Raw genomic sequence first — 27,506 nt, 5'->3', positions numbered from 1 at the left:
AACACACAAGCAAGTACACAAGCAAGCTGGTGAAAATGCTCCAACTTCTTCAGCAGATGTATGTACACTCTGCCCTGCCCTCTACTGGCCACTCTGCTGGAGTGCACCTGAAAAATCTCAAGTGGTCTGACCTATTCTCTACCCAGTGTAGTCACGGGCGGACTGCACCAGGCTAATGATGTAGGGGAATTCAGAGCATTAACAGGTGCTTTATGGGCAGCGTGACGCATTTCTTCTCAGAATGAGGGATGTTTCCTTGCCTCGGGTGTTAACTTGCAATGTACATGTTTAGCCAGTGCATCACTCTGTAACTAAACACTTGGTTGTGTACGTATGCGCGCGCGTGTGTGTGTGTGTGTGTGTTGCAGTAACACTGGGGCCAAGGGTGAGTAGGAAACCACAGAACACAAACAATGGGCCCCCGTACAAAACCAAGAGAGGGGGGCACAAGGCCACCGCAGAGGTAGGATGGTAGTAAAACACACACACACACACACACACACACACACACACACAAACACAAACAAGCAAGCTGAGGATTAGCTATGTGACATCAGCACATGGATAGGCCTCCAAACAGCACAACCCAGCCTGACCCCGGGCCAGTAATGACATCATGAATACCACCAGTGCTGTGAGTCAGGCAGTGTAACACTACACACACACACACACACACACACACACACACACACACACACACACACACACACACACACACACACACACACACACACACACACACACACACACACACACACACACACACACACACACACACACACACACACACACACACACACACAATCTCACACTCCTTCCCACACACAGCAGGAGGCATCTCGCAGCGCAGGTGGCCACTGTGTTCCCCCGGCACAAGATGTCAGATCAGCTGCAGATTACACCATTTCTTTATGCGAGATGTGTTTGAGTATGTAAGCGTATGAGCACGATTGAATGGGTAAGTGAGGAAATGAGCATGTGTGTATATGCAATGGAGAAGGAAAAGTGTGGACTATGGCAGCTATAAGATGAGGCTGCTACTATCTCTACAAACTTTGCAGCAAATTATCACAAGCATAAGTGAGGTCTTCTGCCTCTAAAAAGTGTTAGGACACGAATGCATATGCAGATAGATAAAGACAAACCAACATAAATAGTCTTAGTACGTAAGGTGTCGGACCTCCACATGCCTCCAGGATAGCTTCAGTGCTCCTTGGCATATATTCTAATAAGTCTCTGGACCTCTACTGGAGGGAAGAACACCACTCCTCTAAACAATATTCCCGCATTTTGTTTTTATGACGGTGGTGAAGACGTGTCTAACACGTCGGTCAAAAATACGTAACACGGTTGAAATCTTGACTGTCATAACATATTATTCACATCATTTTCATACTCCACAAACCATTCAGTGTCCCCTCATGCCCTGTACTGAGGCATCTACATTCATTTAGGCGTTCTCATTTATTGCCCATCTGTGCATACACTGTAGATTTGCAGATCCAGTATAGCTGCACTGATGCAGCTAAATGGGAAACCACTTAGCCACAACCACCAAACTTTGCCACCCAGAAAGAGGAGACACACAGCAAGAACAATTCCTCATTTCCGTTACTTGTTCTCTAACAAATCAAAATCAGATAGTACAAAGCTCATGATCATTTGTCGCTGTCCGTTGAAATGTACTGTGTATCAGCCTGGCTAGGAGCATCAGGTCTATGCCTAAAATGTAAATGTAAATGTAAATGATCACAAGGGAGAAACACAGAGAGAGAAAGAGATGTGTGACAAACAGGCAACACATGCTGCTTGTGCTGCAACCTAATAAACAAGGAAACCATCAAAGCATTGAGCTGGACTTCAGAGGCTTGAAGTTGAGACTTCTCACAGAACATTTGGTTTAACAATGCCTCTTGGCTGATTGCATTACTTCCAAAACTGAAACTACACTGCAGTGACTTTTACAACACTTTTAGTTGATATACTTTCATGCTTATTGTCTCTTAATCTTGCAGCCTGAGAGGCAACCAATTTGGATCTGATAACTGGATTACTCATTAACACCATCAGCCACCAGATATCTAACTAGATGGCCACTGAGCCAAGAAGTGATTTTATAGACTGTGCTGCCAAGAGAAGAAATGGCTTTTTCTTAACAAGCCTACTCTGTGGTCCCGCTAACATTTCTGCCTCTAATGCACTCTGGTGAAGTTAATCAAGGAACTATTTATCTGGAGTGTGTGTGGTGGCGTAGTGCGTGTTTCTAAATGTGTGTGTGTTTCACTGAGCTAGGTGATTTATGAGAGGCGAACACTTATTTAGATATAATTTGTGTGCGAGTATGAGTGTGTGTGTGTGTGTGTGTGTGTATATATGTGGGTGCCCGAGCACTCCTGCTAACTCAAACAAACAGGCAGCGGGGCAGGGGTACTACACATGCAACACTGGAGCCGAGGTGAAATTCCTTTGCAGACAAAACTCAAGCTTTGTAAATGGTGGAGGATTAATCATCATTCATTATGAGACACGGCAGACATAAAACCCCAAAGGTCTGGTCTATTATATTGTTTTTGTTAGTGAAGAACAAACACTACATAGAGATTAAGGCCCAAATCGACTTCCTGTATTTAACCCTTTACATGCACGTGTCATGCAAACATCTGGTTTTTGAATGGAACTCCAAGACAAGGCCTCCTTTTATTTGACAGCGAAAGCCATGCGTCTGCAGGGGAAAATTCTGCAGATGTAGTTTTAGTGAACACATCTACAGATCATTGATTGTGACAATCATTAATATGCAAGCTGCAGAATTCAATTCAAAGATATACACTGCATGTAAATACAGCAATTCTAAATAGAAATCACAAAGTCGAGCTGCAATAGAAAAGAGATGCCGTTTTACTCAAATGAAAGTTTAGTGCAGGTAGTGGTGCTGTAGTTGCGTGTGGACTACAGACTCAGCCAATAACATTCAAAGGTAAAGTGAAGGAAAGAAAAGGCATCATTGGATGTGAGGTGCCATGTACTAAGTGTATGTGTGTGTGTGGACGTGTATGTATGTGGTTCTACGTGGTCACAGTATTTGACAGAATAGAAGCTTGTTGGACGGAGACGGAGAGTGCCTTTGGAAACGGTTAAAGTAAAGGAAATAAACAGAGAAGAGAGAAATGGCAGTAAAAGACCTGAACTCCTGGTGCCCTGGCATTTCTCTTTATGATGGATGAGCTCAGGGATCCTAGAATAGAGAGATGTGGGGGTTTGGCCTCTTTAATATCCAACAATACATCGTTGTAAAAGCAAAATTATGTCTTTCACATCCTGGCCTTCCGGGAAAAGCCCTCTGATTGCAACAGATTTCCCGTTAAAACAAAAGGGGCCATGAATGCAATCTGAACCTTGGAGAAAAAGAGCTCAGGCATTATGAAGGGAGACAAAAACAAAAATAAAATCAAGGTTCCAAACAAAAACATTTAAAATGTTTGTGCACTGTATCTATGTACCTATGTGTTCCCATACATGGTTCCTTATCTATTCAATGTGCCGAACAAAGTAAAGTAGTCTCCAAAGTAATCTAGATATCCAAACCATGATTTTATAGTTACTAATGATTCAATGCCAGGACACACAGCAGCACATTCCCAGCCTACACTGACCGCCCACACTAGTATGTTATGAGTTATGCATATGTACATTGAACTTTTTTAACTCAATCCAGCAAAAACGAAATGGAGAGCTCTAAACATTTTATAAGTCTGTGGGTGCAACAAAGAGCTCAAAACAAGTACATGATTTCTCTGTATAATAGCACAACATTACCATTATATATCTTTCTGTATTTTCTGGACGGGGAAACTCTGCCTTTATTGGACAGTTATGTATTTTACTCATAGCCCACTAGAGTACAACACCCCTTAAATATCATACTATATCTCTGAGAGATAAACATAAACATCCTCATTTGTAATTGGTTAACAATGTAGGGTGGTGCCAGAAGGCAAAAAACAGACATCAGAACACATTTTTATCTAAAACCTAACATGTAAATAATTAAGCTGTGTTATATTGTTGTAGTATTTGGCATCAATATACACTACCTCATCAGACATGTATGTTGTATCCCTCCATTAATTATCCAGCCTATTCACCTCCATACTGTGTTGGACCTGATGTGACCTTACTTTGTTGATTAGAGGCTACTGCTAACTTTGTCATGTATTAATGAGTCTACACTTGGTGTTCAACAGCATAACACCTGGACTTTAACTGGTGTCAGATCTCTGTCATGTGGCCGTCATGCAACTGAGTGTCTGCACTTCCTCTGAGCAGCCAGACTGCCAAGTTTCTGTTGGAGCACCTTCAAAAAGCTCATCATTGAGTCATAACTTTGGAGAGAAATAGTGACGACAATGGTTTGAATGATGACAAATGTAAATGTGGATGTACTCACCAGACAGGGCATAGAGTAGCTACTAGAGACTGTATTAGAGACAGATACAGATGGAGTAGTGGAGTGCCCAATTTCAAGCAAGGGACTGACTGTCTGGTCTTGTGCTTTTCATACTCTGATGAAGTTCAGCTTGTAGTACATCCATGAATTTACCCAAAGTACAGTATGTCCTATGTTTGTCGTCATCAAAAAATGTTTTTCATATAAAAGAATCAGACAGTTCTTTCTGCAAATCTAGTCTAAGTGCTGGCTGTCTTCGATACAGCGGAAGCTGGAGAACACACAACAAAGGACCAGAAGAATATCCAGCAAAGCCTCAGTTTAGGCTTGTAGCGCCAGTCAAAGCAATATCTGGAAACACTTTTTATCCTGCAACAACAAAAACGCAGCATCCCAGATTTCAGGCCCAGCATAGCTGCATCAAACCACACTGCCCACTATGGTCAGGCCTTAGAAAAGAGGCTTACACAGAAATCCAACAAGGGCTAAACGCATCAGCCCAGAGGCTACATAGCATGACAACAAAACTAACAGAGTGAGCCCAACCTTGGTCAGACGGCAGGTCTTGTGAGGTCATTCCCAAATACCGCAGATAACACTCGCTCTTCACCCTGATTGTCTTCTAGCATGAAAGCACTTTTGTGGTTGTAGGTGGAAGAAGGAGGGGGTTTCTCAGAAGAGAAATGCTCAAAAATGTTCTGTTTCTGTCTTGAGTAAATGTTATGATAATTTCATTTGCGTGAGTAATTGTGTCTGGTCTTGCAGACTGTTCTGGCACTGGAGTGCAGAGAGGGAGATCAAGAGAGGATCAGGCGGCACGCCTATTGTTTATTGGATCAATTTGAAAGGACTGGAGGAGTAGTGAAAGATACCATTTGTCCATTTCCTTCACACCCTGCATGTTTAAGGTTAGTGAACAAGGAGAAGCATTGTGACTTTGGACAAAGGAATCTACAGCCGTGTCCTCCTTTCTGCTGGAACACTGTGTTCATTATAGGACTTCTTTCAGAGCACCATGGCATGTTGGTGATTTTAATATAATCTCTTTCAAACACAGGGACACCTGTTGTAGCAGATTAAATAGTTCAAAAAAAGAATCTTTCCAAACCGTAAGACAACCAAAAGGGCATGATCAACCAACAATTACTGCCTGTGAGAGCACAACAAAATGCTTTAACCCTGCCATTTTTAACACAAACAAATTCCATAGAGAAAGGTTGCTGTTCTGACACAGTTTTCATTATTGCATTGCTTTAGCATTCCATTGCCAAAGACAACACGCTGGAGGCGTGAGAATTGGAAATGCAACATGTTATCTCTCTTGTGCAACCCAGCGTGCCTGTACATACATGTCTGTGTGTGATAGTGCGCTTTGATTACATAGAGAAGCTATAGGCCTCCAGTCAGGCAGAAGGGCCTGTGGAGGGGGCTCCACTCCGGCTTTAGGGTTAGGCTTTAGACAAGCCAACAGTAAGCAGGAAATCAGGAAATCAGCAGAGCAGAGGGACAATGACATGGAGATTAGAGATCAGTTAACCCCCCCTGTTTGCTCAATGACTATGACTTCCTTTTAGACACAAGCACACAGGCTATGAAACACACACACTCTCAAACACAACCTGTTGTACACTCACTAACCTATTCAAACTCAACCTCTCTCACTTTTCCCCTCTCTCAAACACACCATTCAGCTCTTGAAATGAGCTGTGCGCCGTAGCTTCTCCCACATTTCAGTCTGTCTCAATCTCACAGGCCTTGAATCAGCAGCTCCTGCTTTGCGCCCACTCTCACGCAGGTAATGGGTGCAGCCAACCAACCAGCAGGATTTAGTTTAACACTTATGACTAAAAGGCCAACTCACACCACAACCAGGATGATATCATCTGACGGCTGGCAACCATTCTAAAAAGGGGGATGACTGCAAATATAAAGAAAAGCCTAAAGAAAAAAAGTTGAAGAAAAGGCTCCACCTGGGTGCCTTAACACTTGTACTCTGACCTCACCTGGCTTATCTCGTAGGCAAAGAAGATTTTCACCAGCAACACACCTGGAGAGCTTTGCAATGCAAGAAGGAGTGTAGACTGGGAAGGACTACCAAAGAAAAGGATCAAATGTCCATAAGCAGCAGTGTAGAGAGAAAGGTAAGAAAGGTAAGAAACACTCTTTTGGCCGTTAAATGCTACAATTTAATGTAACAGTTGACTTGGTTGTGTCACTGGGGGAAATACCATTTTAACTGACTCTGTTTATCTGTCTGAAGGCTGTACAATGAAGTCTTCTCTGTAACCGTTGAACAAGCCCCATCATGTCAAGGAAGAGTTTGTCAGGGTGTGCAGGTAGACGCTGCCTAGTTTCCTGACAGAGTCGTGTGTGCATGCGTGGGATTCAAATATTCTGTATTTGCTCAGCAAGACAGGTAAGAACTAAGTAATTTATCTTTATATATTCTATTGTGTTTAATCCTACTAGACAAACAACAACATGGAATGAAAGATCTTGAATTCTATTACTTGTAATTCTTGGGTAAAGTTTTCACCAAACAGATTCCTCTTCTGTCTCAAAGACGGATAATTTATGGCAGCATTCAAAACAAGTTTCTTGGCCAATCTGTTTTAATGGGCTTCTTTAATTTTTACTTGGCCATGAAGTGTTTCCTGAACATGATCCTCATGGCTGAAATCCTAAGACTCCTCCTTGGCCAAACTGACATGTTTGGAAAGGAATGCTGCTGTGTCCAAGCTCTCCAATCTCCCGCTGCTACTAAAGTGCCGGTAAAACCTTTACAGGCCAACAAAACCTGTTTGCTGTAGTGGCTTACAAATTTACAGAGTGAGTGTTTCAAGTCACGAACACAGATCTAATGTGGGCAAAGCTGTTTGGAGACCATAAAATCACAGACACTGAGCCGATTATCTAATCTACATGCCAGCGTTGATGAACCAAGTTCTATTTTACTCAATAAAATGATTACATGTCACGAAACACAAAGTGGTTTTCTCTTTGTGTAACTGTATTGTTTCGTTTTGACCAAGATGTTTCATTTTAAGTTTTGCTGGTGGAAGAGAAATTTTAATAATATAAAATCCCACAACTACATTACAAAATGGATAACTTATTTTGACATGTAATGCCTACAGTGTGATGTTATTTATGGAACAACAATATTTCATTTTATGGACTTCTACATCTAGAGTCAATGAATAAATCTCACAATACAGCAAAATAAACTGACTGCATCCAAGCTATTTGTATTTTTTCACTAAATCATAAACATGTGTTCCAAAGTGAAGTTATCATGATCTCTGACAGAAGTTACGGTAAAACCATTTGGGAATCTGCAATTTTGTTGCCTTTGTTACTGGAAGTCTTAAGTAGGCAAATAGACTTCCTTTAGATTATATGCAGCAGACCACACCTGCATTTATGGGAAAAAACAGGGATTTGAAAAGTAAATATTTAGAAATGAAAGCTTCAAAACATTGTTGGAACATCCCTCCGCTGCAAAACACTGCTGAATTTCATGAAATCAAAATCAAGAGGAGCAGGTGCAATCTCTAAACAATGGCTGCCGACTCACATCAAGCCGACTGACACAGTTCAGTACCTACATCTGGTGCTGAATTACATGACAGGCACATGCACAGACTTGCTCCATATTCTAGCAAGGAAACCTGAAATATCCAAAACAGATTTATAATGCAATGTTGATAAAAGATTATCTTGGTATAAGATATATATATAAGGAAACTTGGTATCAGACTCCCATTTGTTAAATTATAATTTCTCTTTTCGTGTGTTTTGTTGCAGATGACGTTATGCTTTTAAGCTTGACCACTTTCTAAGGATCCAGTGTCGAACAAAGGAGGAAATACAAAAGGATACAAAGACTTTTGAGGATATATAAGGATATATAAAAACATTTAAGTCTTTCTCAACCAGATCTGCCAAGATGCCACTTAGAACGTCATTGTACAGAAAGCCATCCTCTGGTCGTTGGCCCAGCAGGAGCTCCAAGCGCAGGGAGGTGCTGTCTGTCAACATGATTAGCCTACCACTGGCTGATTTCCGCCACATCTCACATATCGGCAACGATGCCCATACAGACAGCTTTGGAGACCTGTCCTTCTTAAAAATGGGCCACAACCTGCTTCTACAAAGCTCCCAGAGCGAGCAGAATCTCTTCCTGGCCTGCTCCCCACCACCCAAGCCCCCGCGTCTGAACCTGGATGAGGCAGAGGGTTCAGAGAGCCCTGACTGGCATTTAGGCCACCAGCACAAAGCGTCCCAGAAGAGAAAGAAATGCAGCTCCATGCCGCTTCTGGACAGCGAGGAAGGAGACGGCGAGATGGAAAAGGAGGATGGGTACCAAAGAGTGAACAATGTTGCTTCCAGTCAGACTCGCAGCCCTAGATGGGGCAGCCTGAGTTCAGACAAGGATGGAGACTCCACTGACACCTGTGACAAATCTGCTGGACAGCAAAAGGACGAGGACAGTGGCTTTTCCTTTAGCCTCGACCTGGGCCCTTCAATCCTGGATGATGTTCTCCAGGTGATGGACAAACTCCACAACTAGACAAAAGAGTGGCGAAACGTCGCAGGAAGACTGTACTAAATAAACTGGAGATATCTGATCTTATGATGTAGTGACAAACAACCTTTGGAGAGAACTTGCCACACCTAAGTTTTAATGGAGGTAAACTACTACACTGAAAAGACTGATATACAAAATGATAAATTCTGCCTTTTTTAGAATTTCAGTAAAACATGTTGCATTTTGAATCAGACATCACAGCAAATTTCAAGGAGCTTTCTCTTTTATAGAGCACCCTGTGATCCACAGCATTTATTAGAACATAATCACGTTTGAAAGATTAAACTAAAAAAAAAGGTTAATGTTCTCCTTAAATTCACCCATTGCAGGCGTACATACAATATTCAAGTTAATAATTGAACTGATGTCAAACTCCAAGCTAGACATTTTCACCTTCTTTTACCTAACCCTAACCACACAGCACAGCACTGAAGACGGCTGTTAAGACTTAAGAGTGTTGTGTTTAAGAAAAGAAAAGCTGTGGCGGGAATCCAAGGTCCTTGAGCTGTGATGCCTTGGCTCTTGGCGAGCTTGCCAATCTATTGTGTGCAGAGGGCAATTTTTCCTCCGCACGCATCCCAGAGGCCCCACTCAAAGGTAGACCAAGGTACCCCCCATCTCTCATTCCCAACAATGCAGTGAAAACAAACACTTAGCTCTGCTTCCAATAAAAGCCAGCCACTAGTGGCAGGTTGGGCTGTAGACCAAGCCAGGCCACAGGTCCAAGACCTCAGAAGGAAAAAAAAAGCAGGCTGTTTTCTTAGCTGCAAATCAGAGTCCGATGCTCTGGTGAGTGGCGCACGAGAAGGAAAGTGGTAAAGGGTAACGTGATACTTCCACATATGCAGGGGGTGTCGAGGGAGGAGGACCAGAAACATCCATTACTGCAGCAAAAGTCCTGATGAGGGTTTAAACACTACCTTCTGATCAAACAGACCCCCTGACATGCAAAAAAAAACCATGCTTGCATCTCACATACACTGGCACACATGCATGTGCATGTAAGCACGCATAGTCAAACTGAGATTTGTGCTGACAATTGAGGTGCACTCTCCTCAGGTCCGGAGAGGAGAGAGTCAGGACAGAGCCTCAGTCTGTGCCTTAGTGGGGGGTTGCCAGGAAAGGCTGTGGGGCAAACCCAGAACCAGTCGAATTCCTAACTTCCCCACGGGTCACGCTGCGAAATAAACGAACCACAAGTGTCCCGCTTCTAGCAATAGATTTAGAATTCTATGTATGTCCAAACAGAAACGGCAATGTTTGTGGGTACGTCTGCATTGTTTTGGCATCTCCCATTTTAAAGTGGATATCACTGCACCTTTTTCTTGTATATGTTATGACAATAACACATTGTGAAACATTTTTTACATTGAAATATGTACTGTTTTGTATTTTGGGGAAGTAAAAGAAAAATGTCTTTCAAATTCCACGATTGGTGGTTTTGTGGATAGAACTGCTCGTGTCAACATTTTAAGAGAACTTGTATGAGGTTGTTTACACACCCTGATGGACATTTATTTGTCTTTTTAACTGTCAGCGGCCACTGTGGAGGCAATAAGCCTCGTCTGTCACTTAAACCCAACAGTTTCTGGAGAAATTATAGTCTTGGATTATACAACACAACAAGGAGCACAATATCATTTCAAGGTGGAGAGACACAGAAGCCTAAATGAGGCAGGCATGTCAAGCAGGATTTCATGTGGGGTCATAAATACTGTATTACAGTAAACTGGATTTTGAAGCAACGGCTGAGTTCTTAGGCATGCCCTGGTCTGACGCACACCTGTATCACAAAGACATGACATTCAATAGCTAACCAGGGTGTGTCTGCAATTTCTCAGACTTTTCTATACAGGCTAAGTTTTCCAGATAAGCAGGAGAAAGAGCTATTCAGCCATACAGACTTTACATTGGACAGTGTTCCCATTGCTACAATGACCCTCAACGATCAAGAGAAAGAAGCGTTGTACAATGTCACTCAGTCACTATGGAAACAAATTATTGCATGCAAGTAAGGGTAAAAAACATTCTATTACTAGTACTAGTACTATTTCATGTACTTATTGATTGATAAAGAAAACCACTGACACATTTTATGAAAACCCATCCTCATTCATTATAACCTTCAATAATTAACATTTGCTGTCTGCTTTTTCTGGAAAAAGCCTTGCTGCAGACAAAAGTCCTTGGCTAAACAAGAGCTCTCAGTGTGAAGAGTCACATAAACTTAAGCTCAACAAGTGTTCGGCCACATGACTGATGCGAGAAGAAAGAGCCTGTAATTGGAGACAAATTATCTTGTCTATGCTGCACAAACTGGCCGAGCTGTGAAGTACCCCAATCACATCTGGTACCACTTCTCTCCCTCCAAAAATCTAAACTTGCTGTCATACAGAATACCAAGAAGCCCTGTCATCTCACTAAAGAGTAGCTGTTATGAGTTATTTATTTTGTCAGGTACTAACTAAAAAACTAAAAATATTGTTTTGGCAAATAAGAGATGTGTCCTTCGACTGAAATTGCATCTCCTAGCACAACCTGATGCTGCTGAAATATGCTGCATGATTTAACATGGGTCACACAAAAAGGGGATTTTGTGAAACTGATATTGTTTATGCTGTCTGTATCATGTCAGAACATATTATCACGCCATACACGGTTAGGGCCAAGCTATCCCCTCTCATGACATGCATGATGAACTGGGCGTATTTGGGCGTAACACAATCTACACAATAACTTTGAAATTCTGACCACACTGTAATCACACCAGGCAATTCATTCTGTGTCTAATGAGAAAATGCAAAAACACGTCTATATATTTCAAGCTATCCTAAACCAGTGTATCTTTTCTATAAACTGTGTGGTCTTTTGTTCCTTGAGGGTCCTGTTATACATAGATGATATGTCGCCAACAGCTCCAACCTCATATATTATGAGGTATACCGCTGATTACTCTCTACTATATCCATTCAAACATGGTACACAAAATCAATTTCAAGTACTAACTGTTCAGAAGGTCAGCCACTCTTCAACCAATATCAACAATAATAATTTGATTTCCTTCTTTAGGGTCTGATCGTAGCCAAATACAGAAGCCTGCTGGTCTCCTTCCTAGAGCTCTGTTATCTCCATTCAGAGAGGGGGTCAGGCCAGGGTTGATTATGCCAACAGCACGGCCACATACAGTGCATCTCTTCCAGACTCAGGGGCTATTTTAGGTGAGAGTGCACTTTACAAGGACTAGAACACCGGCAGGCTGGAAAAACAATCCCAGAATAGCTGATCTGCTGCATCTGGTTTGTGTCGTGACAAGCCTGCGATGGCTCTAGATGGAAGAAGCAGGCGCAGAAAGCTCAAATTTAAATCCTTTACAATAGATTCACTTTAAATAATATGGTAAACTACACAACGCAATAAAAGCATGAATCAACCCACAGTGATTAATGATGGCATTACATCTACAGAGACACACACATTACGTCTGGCAAAGATGAAGCAGATGGTTAGATAGTAATTCCATATCCGAGACAATCTGGGAGGTGAGATATGACTCAGTAGTCGGACTCTGTGGAGTCCATAATGTCGGCCACACATATATTTTGATGCAACAACTATTTACAGCTCTCATTAAACACTGCACTTCCATGTAGTATACAGTATCGGAGCCCTGCACTGTTTCTGTCGCCACAGGCTACAATTAATATAAAACAACTGTTTATTATCTTTACTTGACTGTGTACAATGCAATGCTAAAACAAATGCTAGCACTAACGAGAATGACTCTCTCATAAACCTAGCCATTTCCCAATCTCTCACTATGACTGTTTATTATGTCGAAGGGTAAAGAAACAACAAAGAACAGTCTGGAGATGAAACTAGATCCTTTCCCAAGAGAGGGGTCTGAATTAAGTCAGGAGCATGGGGAGCAATTCCACACAGTGTGGAAGATGTGGCCCTTCCATATTTTGAAATGTTTAATATCCATGGTTAGAAAAACTGGGTGAATGCAGTGGGGCCCTGTTATAAATCATGTCATATCACCTTTCTGGACAAGCTGAACAAAAACAGAGCCAACAGTTCAACAGGTCTCCAGCAGTGTCTCTCTGTGAAAGCAGTGAAAATCAAACACACCATGGTATAGTTAGTGATGTTCAAGGTCTCTAGACCCTGAGAGGGGTCTGAAAGGGGATTTTGTGGCTCCCACTCCATTAGGCCCTTCACACTGGCAAAAATCTGACAAAAGGTCTATACACTGTACTGATAGCTCCCAGCAAATTCAATTTCAGGAACAATCAGAGCAGAGTTTGGTCCAGAGCTGGATCCAGCTCCGCTCTGATTGGTCCAGTCTGAAAGTAGATTGACACTGAGCTGTCAGCACAGTGTGCAGATCTTTTTTCAGATTTTTGCCATCAGTATGTGTTTTGATGCAGCACCTGCAGAAGTTACACCCTACACTCTGTTGGCCCTTCAAATTGGCCCCAGATTAATGTATGAAGTCGAGCAGAGCTGGAACTGAAGCTGAGGCTGAAGTCATACATCTGTGTCTCTGGGCTCCCTGTAGCGAGTCCCTGACTCTCTGAGCACTATGTTTGGATTGATGAGGTTAAAAAAGCAAGTCCTCACCCAAGTTGCTCCTATGTGATTGCAGCTGGCTGGTGTAGGGAAGCAATGGAGAGGTAGACGACAGGAGAGGAATCAGATTTTTAGATTTCAGATCAATTCCGAGGAGAAGAACCTCCAAGGCTTTGGCTTCTTATTACCTCTATCTCTCTTTCTTAAATGCCCCCCATGTCCACTGACCCCAGGCCAGATGTGGAACAACATTACTAATATCTACACTAGTTCACCCATTATGTCATGTAGGGCCTCTTTAGCAAGAGGTATTCTCGCTAAGGGCTAATGCGAAAATTACCCGGCCATAGTAATGTTTTCATTCTCTGGGGCAGGCCAAAAAAAGATGAAGCAATCAGTTTTGGATATCTGTAAGGCAAACCGGGTTACCATAATAACATTTAAAGAGATTAGTGTGACAAGTCCCAATGTGCAGGCTAAGTCTCACATGCTAGCCTTGACAAGGTGGTCTGAGACACTGCACTGGGTTGAGGGGTGAAACCAAGTTCAGCAGCAGCTGTGGAGACACATATAAGATGGAGAAAGTCTACTGATCTGCAATCCCTCACAGGTAAAGATCACAACGTAAAATTGACACTGCGGAGAAAAAAAACATTACTTCATACTAATCTAATCTAAGAAAAACTTTGTAGATTCTCAGTGAATATAGCTGAAATGAGATTATCCTTGGACAGGAAAAGAGTTAATGTGCCTTTGGTGTCTGCTGGCAGCAAAAGACAAAATATCAGGCGTGCAAAATTAATTTAAAAAGTCGAGATTTCAATATAGACTACTGTGATTTCCAAATCACAAGAGGCAACACATCAGAGGGAAAAATGTTTTAAGATTTCTCAATAAAGCATTCTAGTGCTGTGCAGAAAACATTTGGCCTGCAGAAAGTAAATCCTTCAAATTCAAAATGAGCAACCACATTCCACCCAAAAATCCATGAATGTCTCAATTTTATTATCATTAGCAATACAGAGACACAGGCTCACTGGGCACCATTGCAGGCATTTAGTCACTCTCCCGTGCCAGGCTGCCATTATTGCTCACTGCTTCTTCTGGGTTTCTGTGTGAAGCTCAGCATTCCTGGGGTCTCCCAGGTCAGGCCGGTTAATGAGCGCCCGACCAGGGGCTTTGGGCCAGAGCGGGCCAGCGCCTCACCACTCCAAAGAAAATAAACTGAGGCCCATTTAACCAAACACATTGTTCTAGGCCAGACAAGGGGAGTGCAAGCACTGAGGCAATATTTGCACCACTGATACGAAAATAAAACCTCAGAGGGTTTACATACCTCACTTTGTGGGACAGTGTTTAGGCAATAGTATTTGTGTTGGAAGCTGTGTACATGGGAAGATTTTGTAACATAGGGCCAACATGCTTTATGAGAGAGGGAATTAGTATTTTCAAGTTACACTGGTACCTGTGAAGACATGAACTGGCCAGGTTGAGATGCTGGAGCAATAACCTCGGGCTGTCCTTCAAGCCACGAAATCTTCAAGGGGTTTTCACTCAGGCCACTTTCATTCTTGACTGCCAGCTCCTAAAAACACAACATAGTCTGTGAGTGGATCTTCTGATGGATCTTCTCTGCCAGTAATGTTATAATTTTATAAAATACATATAAATATTTTCTAATTAAAAAAAAAGAACATTCTCCCTGTGTTGAAATCTGGGAAATTTGTGTTGTATCCATCTTACACCTGGGTATTTGTGCAGGGACTGTTGGTATATTTTACATATGAAAAACACATGTAGGCAAGGACAAAGGTGGATTGTAACTGGGCCAACACCCAGAGTAAGGCTGGGACCTGGAGTTGGGTAGGCAGAGACCACAGAACCTGTGCCCAGATCATCTGTAGACTGGCAGACATGTTCTCTGGAGTGAAACCACACGTTGCGGTGAGGAAGCCCCAACAAAAAAGTACACCATCACGACAAAAGGCCTGAGGAACCAGACAGTGTGGAACAATGAAGTCCTTCCATCCAGGAACCATCAGCACAGAGATCTCTACACTACAGAATGACTAAAACCTTAGTCTAGGTCTCAGTCCTGAGGCTGGGAAGTCTATGACAGGTGTCATTCTCAGTAATAATCTAACTCAGCAGGTGACCTGAAACTTTGGGGCAAGTGAGTGGTAAACAAAAGTGGTTCTATGCAAATGTCTGCTTTGGAAACGATTTGCATTAACCAACAGAATGAAGACACTGACTGGGGAAGAGTTAGGTACTTACAGCTGCTCTCACAGTTCCAAATTCAACCACAGCGCTTCCTTTCTTCTTACTCGATACAATCACATTCAAAACGTCCCCATACTAGAGGTAAGAAATGAGAGAATAAAAGAAAAGTCAAAAGGAGGAAGAGGAGAGATGCAGAACATTCAAATTAGTATTTCCTTTCACAGCACAACCCATAACCATGAAAACACAAAGCATATGCAGACTGAAAAACTCAAAACACGGGTGAATATAACAGACTTCTGGAATAAAAGTTAGGATTCAATATGTGTTTGGTTATTAAACCTAATCGCTAATGATAGGGTTCATATGTTTGGGACGGAGCCGGTAATACTGCAAAAAACATTCAAGTAACATCACGTCCAAAAGTAAAACCTCTGTGACTTCTCAAAAGAGACAAGAGGCAATACTGGCTGTCATCATTTCAGCTACTCCTTGTGCAGTGACAACATTTGATAAACAATGTTTTTGGCATGGAGGCTGAAATTAGATCCAACTCTTTGCCACAAATCAGAACAGGGAGGAAAGCTTGGCCAAAAAGGGGGAGCAGGAGCGAAGAGAATGTCAGTCATTCCCTGTTCTTTGTCTGAGAGAGATGGAGAGAAGAGGAGGAAGGATAAAAACACATCTTAGCAGCCATTAGCAGAGGGCAAAGGGTTTCCTAAATTTCTTTTTTGTATCACCTATAACCGAGGACTTCTGTCATTAACCTCTGCCCGCCTAAAGCAGGAGCTTGGGAGCAAAGAGTAGGAGGGACGTGGCCTTTGACAATCTCATCCTGTGAAAATGTAGCTTTCTGGGAACGGGAAAGTCCAGGAATGCTAATGCTTACTAAGGACACTCTGGAGCAAGCCAACAGTGACAAACGAGACTCTCAAAAGGCCTCCGTTTCATAAAATATAAATATCTTAACATGTTTTTTTCCCCCTGAAACGAAGATGTAGTATTTTAGGCAGCCAAAGTACACAAGTCCGCACACGTACGCATGCAGAACTATGTGCACACCATACTCGCTTTCCCACGCAGTGGTGGCTATTTCTACTTGCCCAAACCATTAACTGTCACTCATTGGAGCTTGCCATCTCAAACTAAATTTCTGCCTAAAACGTATTCCCTTTGCTTAAGAATTTAAAAAGGAACAACACTTTTTTTCCACAGTCTTCATTATGACACAGCCCTCATGCCTTGGACCATATTGATTGAGTTCGTGCAGAGGAGAAATTCAGAAGCCTTTTTCCGGACAGCTTGACGTCAGTGGCACTTGCCCTATCCTCATTTCAGGCCAACCTATGCCCCACCAAAAAGCCCCTGTGACGGATCATAGCATAAGGTGGTACTGGGTTGCATGAGAAGAGCACATTTCCTAATGCCTCCCTTGGCACTGCTTAATCACCTGGTAAGAGGGGCACAAACAATGGCGTGCATGGCTTTAAAAGGGCACTACAACATTGCCCTCAGCACTTTCACTGCAACAAAATTTAATGGGCCTTGTTTAAGAGGAGGAATAAAAAAAATCTACAAGGCTGATGTCATGCAGGCCTCAAATATGGCCGGACTCTGCAGGCAGGTTTCTAACAGTGGAGCTCTGCTTTGGTGAGGATAAAGAGATAACATCATTATACAGTATATGTCATTTCATATATTGCAATAGCAATATATATCCTGATATAGTCAGTTCCCTGAAAATGTAATTAAGAAACAATTCATAGATACCAAGATGGGAATGTCTGTTTTTGGTTAATCCCATCAATTAAAGACCTCACATATTAAAATACTTCATCACATTGATGCAAAATTCCAGGAAATCCAAAATCCCTGTAAAGCAGTTCTGCTCATTATTTCCTAATACAGCCAGATTTATTAAAGATATAGCTACATCGGTACTCTCAAGGTATATATTATATTACCCAACACAAAATGGTCCCTTACTGTAACTCTGTGTTGTCCTAAAGGCAAGCCAAGTTAAGTGTTATTATTAGTCTTCTAACAACTTATTTGGTTTTCAGGACGTTTACCTTTTGTAGAAGTCTGAAAAGAATGTCTTCAGAGTAGCCTCCATTCGTCTCGTCTTCTTTTTTACATTTCCACTTTAACTGGTGTGAGAAAGGAGACAGAAAGGAGACATTAGCCTACATTAGTCATGAGGACTTCCAAGAATTAATGACGCGCATGACAATGTCTAATCATTAGAGCACAATTGATTAAACTCAGCTGACCAGGAGACAAAGCATGCGAGGCAGGCTTGGCTCTGATGACACACAGATTACCATAACCTTCAGGACAAAACTGCAGCTACGGGAGAAAGACGTTGTTAAGCTCTTGGAACATCACCCTGGCACCACCTGTGAGACGTGCAGTCAATTTCCATTCATACCGAGGGTGACGGACAGCTAAAAAAGGTGAAAATTAACACACGGAGCCCTGGACCAGAGAATACATGGTGACTCACTTGCTTAACTATATCTCTACAGAATAAATCGCAACACCAGACACAATAATGACCAAGTAATCAAAAGCAGGTCCATGCCCATGGTACTCTGTCGTGGGCAGAAAAAGAGGCAGTCCCCCTCTGGAATGTCTTTGTTTCAACTGTGGTTAACTTATTTGCTTGTGTAACAACGTTACTTATGTCTTGATACTTATTGCTATATTGCACTGTGTAAATGCTGTTTTAGAAATTACCATACAGCAATTTTCTACATAAGAGATGTACAGCTCCAATGAACAGCTTCCACAAAAGACATCAAGATAATTCATCACATTTGTTTTACTTGATTGGAATCCTGTCACTAAACGCTGATGTGAGTTCCCGTGAAAAGAGATATTGTGCAACTTCTCTTATCCGTGTACAAAGTACAGCAGAGTCTTGCCAATATCACACTAACAGCTTAAAGTAGTATTATAAATGGCAAGTGTTGACTCAGCTCCAGCATTCTGCTCACTGTCAGAGAAACAGGATTTCTGGGAATTTCCATGTCTACATAGCCCCTCTTTTACCAACAATTACGGTTGAAAACGTACATTCTCCTTCCAAGAGCAGTCTCCAGTACCCACTGATAACCTCCTTACTCATTAATCTTCCAATAAGAGGTTTTTGCATGAGGTGATGTCTATGGTTTTAGCCCACAACACTGACACACTGCTGTGTTTTCCTGCTCCTAGTTTTAATAAATATACACATAGGAAAGATATTAGTGGAACCAAACCAAATGGCTCTTTCTGCTTTTGGTGTTCACTTACCTAATGTCAAACATCACTGAGATTTGTTTTAAGGAATGATTGACGTCAGATTCATTGCAGTAGTCTCTCATCCATCAAAACAGGATTCAGGTTTAATCTTGAATACCAGGATAATTTTGATGAGATTAAAGATATAATACTACTTCTACTGGACAGGAAAAAAGAAATAAAAACTAGATCTGAGTCTAGAGACAACACAAGAAGGACATTAACAAAATAAACTGGATTAAAAAATGTAATAGTAGACACAACTCCACAGCCTCTGAGATAGGTCTATGCAGCAACATTCCCATGTCCTTGAACATGACCCGTGATTCTGTCAGTCTTACGATTGCTGTTTGTTTTTCTAACTGGATACACAAATGTAGGGGAATACACTGCTGCACTAGATAGCTATCAAATTTTAAAACCAGATTTAATGTCTAAACACATTAGCTAACATCCCCAGTGTCCGTTTATATGCGCAACCTTGGCCGTTTCCAGGAGGAAATATAATAAGCCCTCTCTTGGCATAGTTACAGGTCTCCTGACGACGTCGGGCCTACTCTGGAGGGATGGGTGTCAGAACAGCCTGTGCGCTTTGTGGTGAGACGGCGTATGTGGTCTCCAAATAATGAATTACAAATGTTACAAAGGTTCCATCAAAACATGCTGGGGACCCCCACCCTTCTTTTCCATCTTCCTGCTTTATTCTCCAACGCTCATCCCGCCCTCTCTTCCCAGTCTCTTCCTCTGACTAAAACCCCATAGTTGAAAGCCTTACCTTCAATTTGGGGGTCACATTGCTCTTGGAACATCTCTCCACTCCTGAATCTGAGGAAAAACATGACAGATGACAGTTCAGTGAAAAGACAAAGAAACAATTGTTTTGTTGTGGCAAGACATTTGGCACTCAAGATAGCAGCGTAGGGAGCGCCCTGGTAGCCAAATGGTTATGGCAATGTTGCCGGTGGTTCGATTCCAGCCGGCGACCTTTGTTGCATGTAATTCCCCTCGTCTGCCTCTGCTATCTAATCAGGTGAAAATCCCCCAAAAATAATCTTAAAAAAAAAAAGGTAGCAGTGGAGGGACTCACGCAGACAGCATACATACAGCAATATTAAACTGGCTGTCACACGGTAAATGTATGGCTCTTGCTACAGTCTGATGATCCACAGAGTGCCTCTCAAGATGGAACAGACGGAGTGCTCATGCGGGGGGGGGGCCTGACTGCGTGCAAATGGAAGAGACTCAAAAGACGTGCTGGCTGTGCATGAGTAATTGTCCAGCCACAAAAAGCACCAAGAGTCTAGGGCCAAGAATCGGTACTTCGCTTAAATACCCACTCTTCCATAGTCTTATTTTACAAGACCCTTAATTGTTTCATTTCACTGAGGCTTTAATGCAAAAATATTATTGAGCGGTAAAAAAATTGATGGACAATTAAGTGTGTGCGTGTCACTTGGCATTCCTATGTTACCTTGCCAAGTTGTCTTAATGCCACAAAACTAAAATAGACCTCTAAAGCAAAACACAAATTCAAATATACATTCAGTTATTATTGTTTTTTTTATGTGTATAATATTTGGTGTACCACAGGGTGCCTGGTGACTGCTGTGGTTGGATTGACTGTGTGATGGTTGGGAAACATAGGGGTTCACTCAGCTGAGGCTTTCAGGATAGTAAGAGGACTTCACTGGGTCAGACTGGATTTATCCAGGCAGAGCAGGACTGCACAGAACTGGTTTGGTTAACCTGGACTGGAGTAAACTGGACTAGGTCAAAATCTCGGTGGACAAGTGGACATTACTTCTCTGAGCGTAGCCTCCTGTTTGCTGCTGCTGCTGCTGCTGTGCTTCTCTTTCTCTCTGGATCTGCTCTCTGATGAGCTTCTGTTCCTCCTCAAGCTGCCTGGATCCCTCCTCTCTCAAACGGGCAATCTGGTGAAAACACATACAACACAGTAATGTGCACAAACTGGTTTTGAGTGACAGCACTGATGTAATTCATCACCTGTACGGCTCTCCCATTCTAAGACCCCCTTTCTGCTATTCTGTGTTTGCAGGAGAGAAAGCAGACCACCTTATTTCTTCAGTTAAGGCAATAACACCTTGAGATGAGACAGAAAATGGAACAGTGCCACCTATTGGTTATCTCCTCCCCCAACGGCAAGGCACACAGCCACATATTTACATGCATTAAGCACATTTGAGCACATGCCATGACTCACCTTGAAAGCACGCACACCATTTTTATTCATCATTGGCTTTCTGAACAAAGTGCATCAAGTCATGCAATATCACCTAATGGGTTTACTGATAATTATGATAGGGCAGTAAAAAAAAGCCTCTCGCAGATAGAGCCTTTGTTCCTGGCCCAAGTTTTTGGAAGATTTCAACTCAATCAGAAGGGAGTATTTGACGAAAAACAGAATAAAAGCACCTGGTGTGCTTCAGAGTTTCCTGGATGCATCTTTTATTTTCTACATCTTCTCCAGACAATGTTTGGTGCAGCATCATCTCTCACATGATTCTATAAATTCTCTTACCTCTTCTTCAAGTGTCCTAGTGATTTGCACTTCCTCCTGGCTCTGACCTTCTGCTTGTCGCTCTCTGGATTCCAAGTCTGTCATAGCAACAATAACAATAAAAACTGATTTAAATAAATATAGCCCTTCGCAAAACCAATAATTTTTAATAAAGAATGAATCAAGAACCCTGAAATGCTTTGAAAATTGCTAAGTGACTCACCAAGCTTAATTTTCTTCCTCTTGTCATCTAGTTTCCTGTTTCTTTCTTCTGCTCGTTTCTTGGCAGCACAAATCTTATCATAGGCAGCCTGAAAACAGTATTAGATGAATTAGGATAAATTGTATATATGTGTGTGTGTGTGTGTGTGTGTGTGTGTGTGTGTGTGTGTATCAGCACAGGACAGGATTGGAGGCATTAGTGGTTTTACCTTGGCAGCAGCATCAGTTAGCACCTCAAGAGCCTGGGACAACTGGTGGAAGAGCTCCACTAGAAGAAAGAGATGAGAGAAGCAGGATAACTGAAAATGCTGCTACTGAATACACAAAGAAACACTTTGAGGGGTTTTATATTATTGCTTCAGGAAACAATGTTTTACATGTGAATATATGAGCTTTAAAAACAAAAATATGGCTGCAATTTCACAAAGATACAACACAGGTAACTTTGTCAGACACCTTATACACAAGAGATGGAAGATAGAAGATGGTGATGTTGACGTGAAGAGTGAAGAGAGCATTACATCAGCAGGGGGCTTATGCCAAAAGCTGGGACACACTGAGACATTTTATTCTTTAAATGGTGCCCTAAGTCTCACGAAACCTGTTTCCTCCAATGACACAGCCGTGCATTCCTTCACAAACTCTTGGCCTCTCCATCGATCTTCCATTAGGGCACCTCGAGGGGCCACTGCCGCAATCACCACTACCACGCAAGACTCTGTGTCATCTAACACACACACGCACACACACACACACACACACACACACTAATGTACACAGGGAGACCACAATCCCACTCCCCATCATACAACCGCCACACTACTGCACTATACCAGCCAAGCTTAATCATTCACTTATGGGAGGCCTAACGGACCGATACTGTTACTCCCTGTGGGGACTGGCAGTGCACACTAACAGGAGGCTCTGGAGATCACGCTGCCAGCAGAGGCGGTCAGGTTACCTACATGCATATAATGGGCTGGAATAAAATTCAACTGGGGGAGACCTGCCATGCCCACTAGGCAGCTCAGAGTGTCACAACATGGGGGGTTGAGGAAAATGAGGGACTAGCGGGGGGTGTCTTCAGTCAGTGAGGAATCATGACCCCCAAGTCACCTCTTACATGCACACAACCTTCCCCTGCGGGGCAGCAAGTCCCAAGACTCGCTCCGCTCTCGTGCGATAGAGACAGAGTCTGTCCATGTGCGGGTTCAAGTGTTGAGGCCCTCCAAACCACTTCTTTTCCATTTCTGGGAAACCGACCCCCTGCTTTTGTATTATCCCTCTCAACCACCCAACCCCACCAATTTCCCTGTTTCTTTTTTCCTGACATAATCAGGAATTGTCTGAAGCATCCAGGAACCACATAAACCTCACTTGAAAACATGCCTCATGACCAGTCTTTTGTCCAAGGTGCCTTTTTTTCCCCCCTCTCCTGACAAAAAGCTATATTGAGATTTCCTGGTCTGATTATTCACATGCTGGTGTGTGACAGACAGCGGAAGGACTCATAAAGCCAAGGACGGACAGGGTGCGGAAACACTGGTGGCGATGGTGGTGCTGGTGGTGTTTGGCTGGTCCTGTCTGGCTGGAAAGCCGGCGGTAGAGACAGGCGCTGGTTAGACTTCCTACAGAGTGCTGTGGCTAGGCTGTCTGGCAGGGTATAACTTGCTGAGAGCGCTACTCTAAAGCATTCATTTTTGGTTCTGAAAGCTTGATGGCAGCTTGGTCAGATGATTAACCCTAATTCTCCGGAAAACAATGCAGGAATTGGATAAACAAATCATAAATCTTGTTCTAGTTCTACTACGTCTGTGGCTCAGAAAAGGACAGAAGGTGAAGAGAAACAAACACTTAACTGGCTAACTCACCTGCTTTTGGGTTGTCTGGGTTCTTGTCTGGATGGCATGTCAAGGCCTTCTGTCGATAAGCTTTCTTGATCTAGGAGAAAAACACAAGAACCCCTAGAGTTATGTGGAGTGGAAAATGTTGATTAGGACACAAGGAGAACGAATCATCCACTTAAGCACAGGTTTTGGCCATGTGAGAGTTGGATTCTTACTCTCAGTAACAATTATCTTTATCCTGTCGTCCTTGGCCCAGAAAAAACAAAGTCTGAATAAAAATTGATGGTCCCAAAGAAAAAATGGCACAAATGGTAACAGTCTTGACACAAAAGCACTGGGGGTGAAATGTGGTCTGTATTTGAATAAAAATCAGGGATTGTATTGTTTGGATCAAATCAACACCTGAGCTGATCCTCTGCTTTGTGTCCTTTTGACATGTTATTAATGGAATCTAACCACTGCGGCACACACTGCACGGAGTATTACACGCACAAGAATTCCAAACTATTCTCAGGCCCATTGCCAGTTTGCAAGATAAATGTGGCCTGAGTCTCAGCCTAGTATTAGTCCATCTTTATTCAAACTTAAAAAAATGTTACAATAACATACACAAACAGAGTGCCATTGTCTATAACAAATCTGAGAAGGCCGCCATTAATATCTTAGGCTGGCAGCCAAAACTTTTGGGGGGTTCGGAGAACCAAAGTGGAAAAACTAAACAATACTTTGGAGTATTGTAATGTCATATGAGGTTTTAGTTATAGCTGATTATTTAACTCTGGGTCACTGCTTGGAATGTTAACCATTCATTGGTCCTTCTAGGGACCAGTTAATGACAAGGTGGTTTTCATTAGATCTCCGCTCCTCTGGAGAACGAAGGGAAGCAGGAAAACTTTCCTTGGAGACCAGAAGGGGCTGTAGAGTGCAGCACTGAAGCTTTCTGCACACACGCTCATATATTTGCATTGCATGCTAAGGATTTGGCACATACATCCCCCATACATTCAAGCTCAGACACAAACACACTCACACTGACACTTTCTCACCAGTCTTAATCAGCCATGCCAACGTTCTGCATGTTTTCACATAACCCCCCTTAGCGCAAATCAATCTCCTGCCAGTATGCTACGGGCCACAGAATTTGGGAGGTCCTTTCTTCATGTCTGGGAAACGTTTGCATTGGACGCCTTGTCCTCTGGCATATGCAGTGTTTCCCTGTGTGTTGTTTTGCACAATTTTATCTCTAGAATGCACGCCAAAGCATACAGAGCTGACTTTACTGGGGGGAAAACAAAACTCAACTCTGAGGGAACTGAGCAGAATGGTGTAATCCATCAGTGTCCAAGCCTTTTTAACAGCAACTCCAACGAGTCTCCATGACAGTCAACATAGACACATTAGGCTAGATGCCCACTGTCCAAGGTACAAGAGCTAAGCCTCCACAAGATTATATGAAAGCAACAAGCCTCCAGTGAGCCCTCTGGAGATTATAGTGGCTCAGACAGTTCCTAAATGTCACAAGTCCTTTCTTCTATCTCTCGGTCAACATCAGATTCTTTCCAACAGTAAATGAGAACTTGGTTCATTGAGAGGGCTTTGAGAGACTAGACTTCATTAAGAGATACTTAGTCTGGCTGCTTGGCACACAGAGCCTTCGTACAGATCAAGACTGACACACAGGGCTGTGGACTGGCGCCAGACACATATGCTTACTGTTGGCCTAAGCCTACTTCCCATTTTTAGCCTCCCTCTGTCAGTTTCTCCCTTTTCTGTTCTCTGTGCTCTCTATCATAGCTTTGTCCAATTCTCTGCAACGACTTTTGGTAAGGCACAAGGAAATTAAAACTCAAGCTCAAATGTATTGTTATTCATCCGTATACAGGTGTACAATTTAATGAAATGCTGATGTTTCTCTCTGGGACCAAGATGAAGCAAGAAAAGCCATTCACCATATTGACACAGCAGCCATTTTCCTCTGACATCACACTCAGGGTGGGAAGCTCAAATACTGTTATCAAAAGGATAATGTCGTACTACTGTGTTCCAGGTTGCAAGTCGTATAAACATAGGGAATCTGACAAATGATTATCATTTCACGCTTCCTAATTGATCAGCAACTAAAAAGACGATGGATAGTGAAAATCCAGAGGGCCATATTTCAAGGTAAACATATTTAATAACCCATGAGCTAGACAACAGCTCACGTTAGCATTCAACCACTTCCTAGCAGTATGAGCAGTACTACGACTGTCATTATCCTTTTGAAAACAGCATTTGAGCTTCCCACCTTGAGCGTGACATCAAAGGAAAATGGCCGCCATGTGAATATGGTGAATTGCATCCCGAGTAACTCCCTGCCTTACACAGCCTAATCTGTGCTTTGACAAACACATTGAGAAAGAGAGTCTTAAAATCTTCAAATGCCTCGAGCAGCTTTTGGATTCCATTAATTTAATATAAAAATGATAATAGAATAAAATAGTAATAGAATAGCTGTGAAGTTTAGTATGTGTGATTTGAAATAAAGTGGGCCAAAATATGCAAAACCACTGTTATGGTCCTTTGAAAGCTTGTGTCGTGTCCTCAGTTCACACTCACTCTACTGTACTTCTCATGGTCTTCACCACCTGCAGCCAGCTGACAAGATAAACATGTCTCCACATCTGCTGTAAACATAGCAGCTGTCAGGACAAATGTCTGGCCAGCTGAGCTACTTGACAAGCACAACCTGTCGTCATTGATGCTGTTCTGGTGGAGAGCAGCCATGTTGCGCGTCGTCATCTTTGTCTCACTAAGTTCAGTTAAAGATCTTGTTAACACATATTTATCTAAATTTCAGTCAATTATCCTACCTCCCTTTCTCTCATGTTTTCTCTCTATCTCCTCCTCCTCCTCTCTTTTCCTTTCCACTCTCCTCATCCTTCAAGATATCTCGTCTCTACTGCGCCTCCAGCGCTGTTTTGTTAAATAATACATGATTACTCCCATCAATGCCGTAACACGCAAGCCTAAATTGATGCTGGAAGCCCCTGAAGCCCCTGAAGCCCCTTGGTCCTACAAACTAGAGGCCAAAGCAGGCCAACTTTTGAAGAGGTTAGCACATGTGTGGATAAGAGCTCTCAGAGTGGCATCTTCCTACAGGACTAATCCAGTCAATTACTGTAGCAATTTGCTTTGTGCAGTTCACCATGACCTTTTAGGATTGGCTTTTGAATCAATTATGAGTAAGACGTGAAGAGAAAACCATAAGAACTCTAATACCAACTGCTGTCCCTTGTGCTTACAGATGAGGAAAAATTTTAGAACTTAATTCTGCTGTGTCTTCTGTCTCTTCCGATTCAAATTATTCAAGATTGTCACATGCCTATTGTCCTCATCTCACACACAAGACAAACTGAATTGCAGATATGTCAACTATTTCCCACGCTTCAGTTTGCGGAAGGAGGACCCAAGAAATCAAGGAGTGTCTCCAATCTTGCAGCAGCAGGCCAACAGTAGCCTAACGGTTAGTGCCTTGGAAAAAACAGGCTCTCTGTGCCTCCCTGATCCCTGCTTGCCACATTCTTAACTGCATGCCCACATCTTGTCCTCATTACACCAGTCTTTGGTGCCAATTATAGTTGACAAACTGGTCCTGGTGCAGCCGCAGCACAGCCCGGGTAGGGCCCCTAGCCTGTGTGGCTGATAAGCTGCCTGATCTGCCATGGGCCCATCCTCCTTAATTACAACGCTCTGCTATTTACGGGACATCATCAGCTGGAGGAAAATAATAACAGGCACAGCGGGGAGAAGGAAGTAGAG

The 27,506-nt window shown here is 42.6% G+C and overlaps 2 protein-coding genes across 3 annotated transcripts in view; one reads left to right on the top strand and one right to left on the bottom strand.

The window, feature by feature from the left end:
• dnajc17 (DnaJ (Hsp40) homolog, subfamily C, member 17) overlaps positions 1–27,506 on the bottom strand; it is a 32,829-nt gene that overhangs the window by 2,151 nt on the left and 3,172 nt on the right. The window contains exons 2-11 of one of the 2 annotated variants that reach the window (XM_070920113.1): positions 23,730–23,799; positions 22,068–22,126; positions 21,860–21,947; positions 21,658–21,734; positions 20,915–21,049; positions 19,894–19,917; positions 17,906–17,983; positions 15,888–15,968; positions 15,121–15,195; positions 14,756–14,787 (exon numbers count right to left, since the gene is read on the bottom strand). In XM_070920113.1, coding sequence (XP_070776214.1) covers positions 14,756–14,787; positions 15,121–15,195; positions 15,888–15,968; positions 17,906–17,983; positions 19,894–19,917; positions 20,915–21,049; positions 21,658–21,734; positions 21,860–21,947; positions 22,068–22,126; positions 23,730–23,799 — 719 coding nt within the window. Of the gene's footprint in view, positions 1–14,755; positions 14,788–15,075; positions 15,196–15,887; positions 15,969–17,905; positions 17,984–19,893; positions 19,944–20,914; positions 21,050–21,657; positions 21,735–21,859; positions 21,948–22,067; positions 22,127–23,729; positions 23,800–27,506 lie in introns of both variants that reach the window. The other variant, XM_070920112.1, reaches the window with a different exon arrangement.
• On the top strand, positions 8,355–10,462 carry LOC139297442 (cdc42 effector protein 3). Its single transcript, XM_070920114.1, has one exon. The coding sequence runs from the start codon at positions 8,397–8,399 to the stop codon at positions 9,018–9,020; it is 624 nt and encodes a 207-aa protein (XP_070776215.1). The 5' UTR covers positions 8,355–8,396; the 3' UTR covers positions 9,021–10,462.

The sequence above is a fragment of the Enoplosus armatus genome, chromosome 15 (genome assembly GCF_043641665.1).
Source record: "Enoplosus armatus isolate fEnoArm2 chromosome 15, fEnoArm2.hap1, whole genome shotgun sequence".
NCBI classification, from domain to species: domain Eukaryota; kingdom Metazoa; phylum Chordata; class Actinopteri; order Centrarchiformes; family Enoplosidae; genus Enoplosus; species Enoplosus armatus.
The sequence above is the reverse complement of the archived record's forward strand: the minus strand, read 5'-3'. Positions and strand labels throughout refer to the sequence as shown.

Bases quoted from the DNA above. Each gene is read 5' to 3' on its own strand.
- LOC139297442 (XM_070920114.1), top strand. From the start codon at position 8,397: ATGCCACTTAGAACGTCATTGTACAGAAAGCCATCCTCTGGTCGTTGG.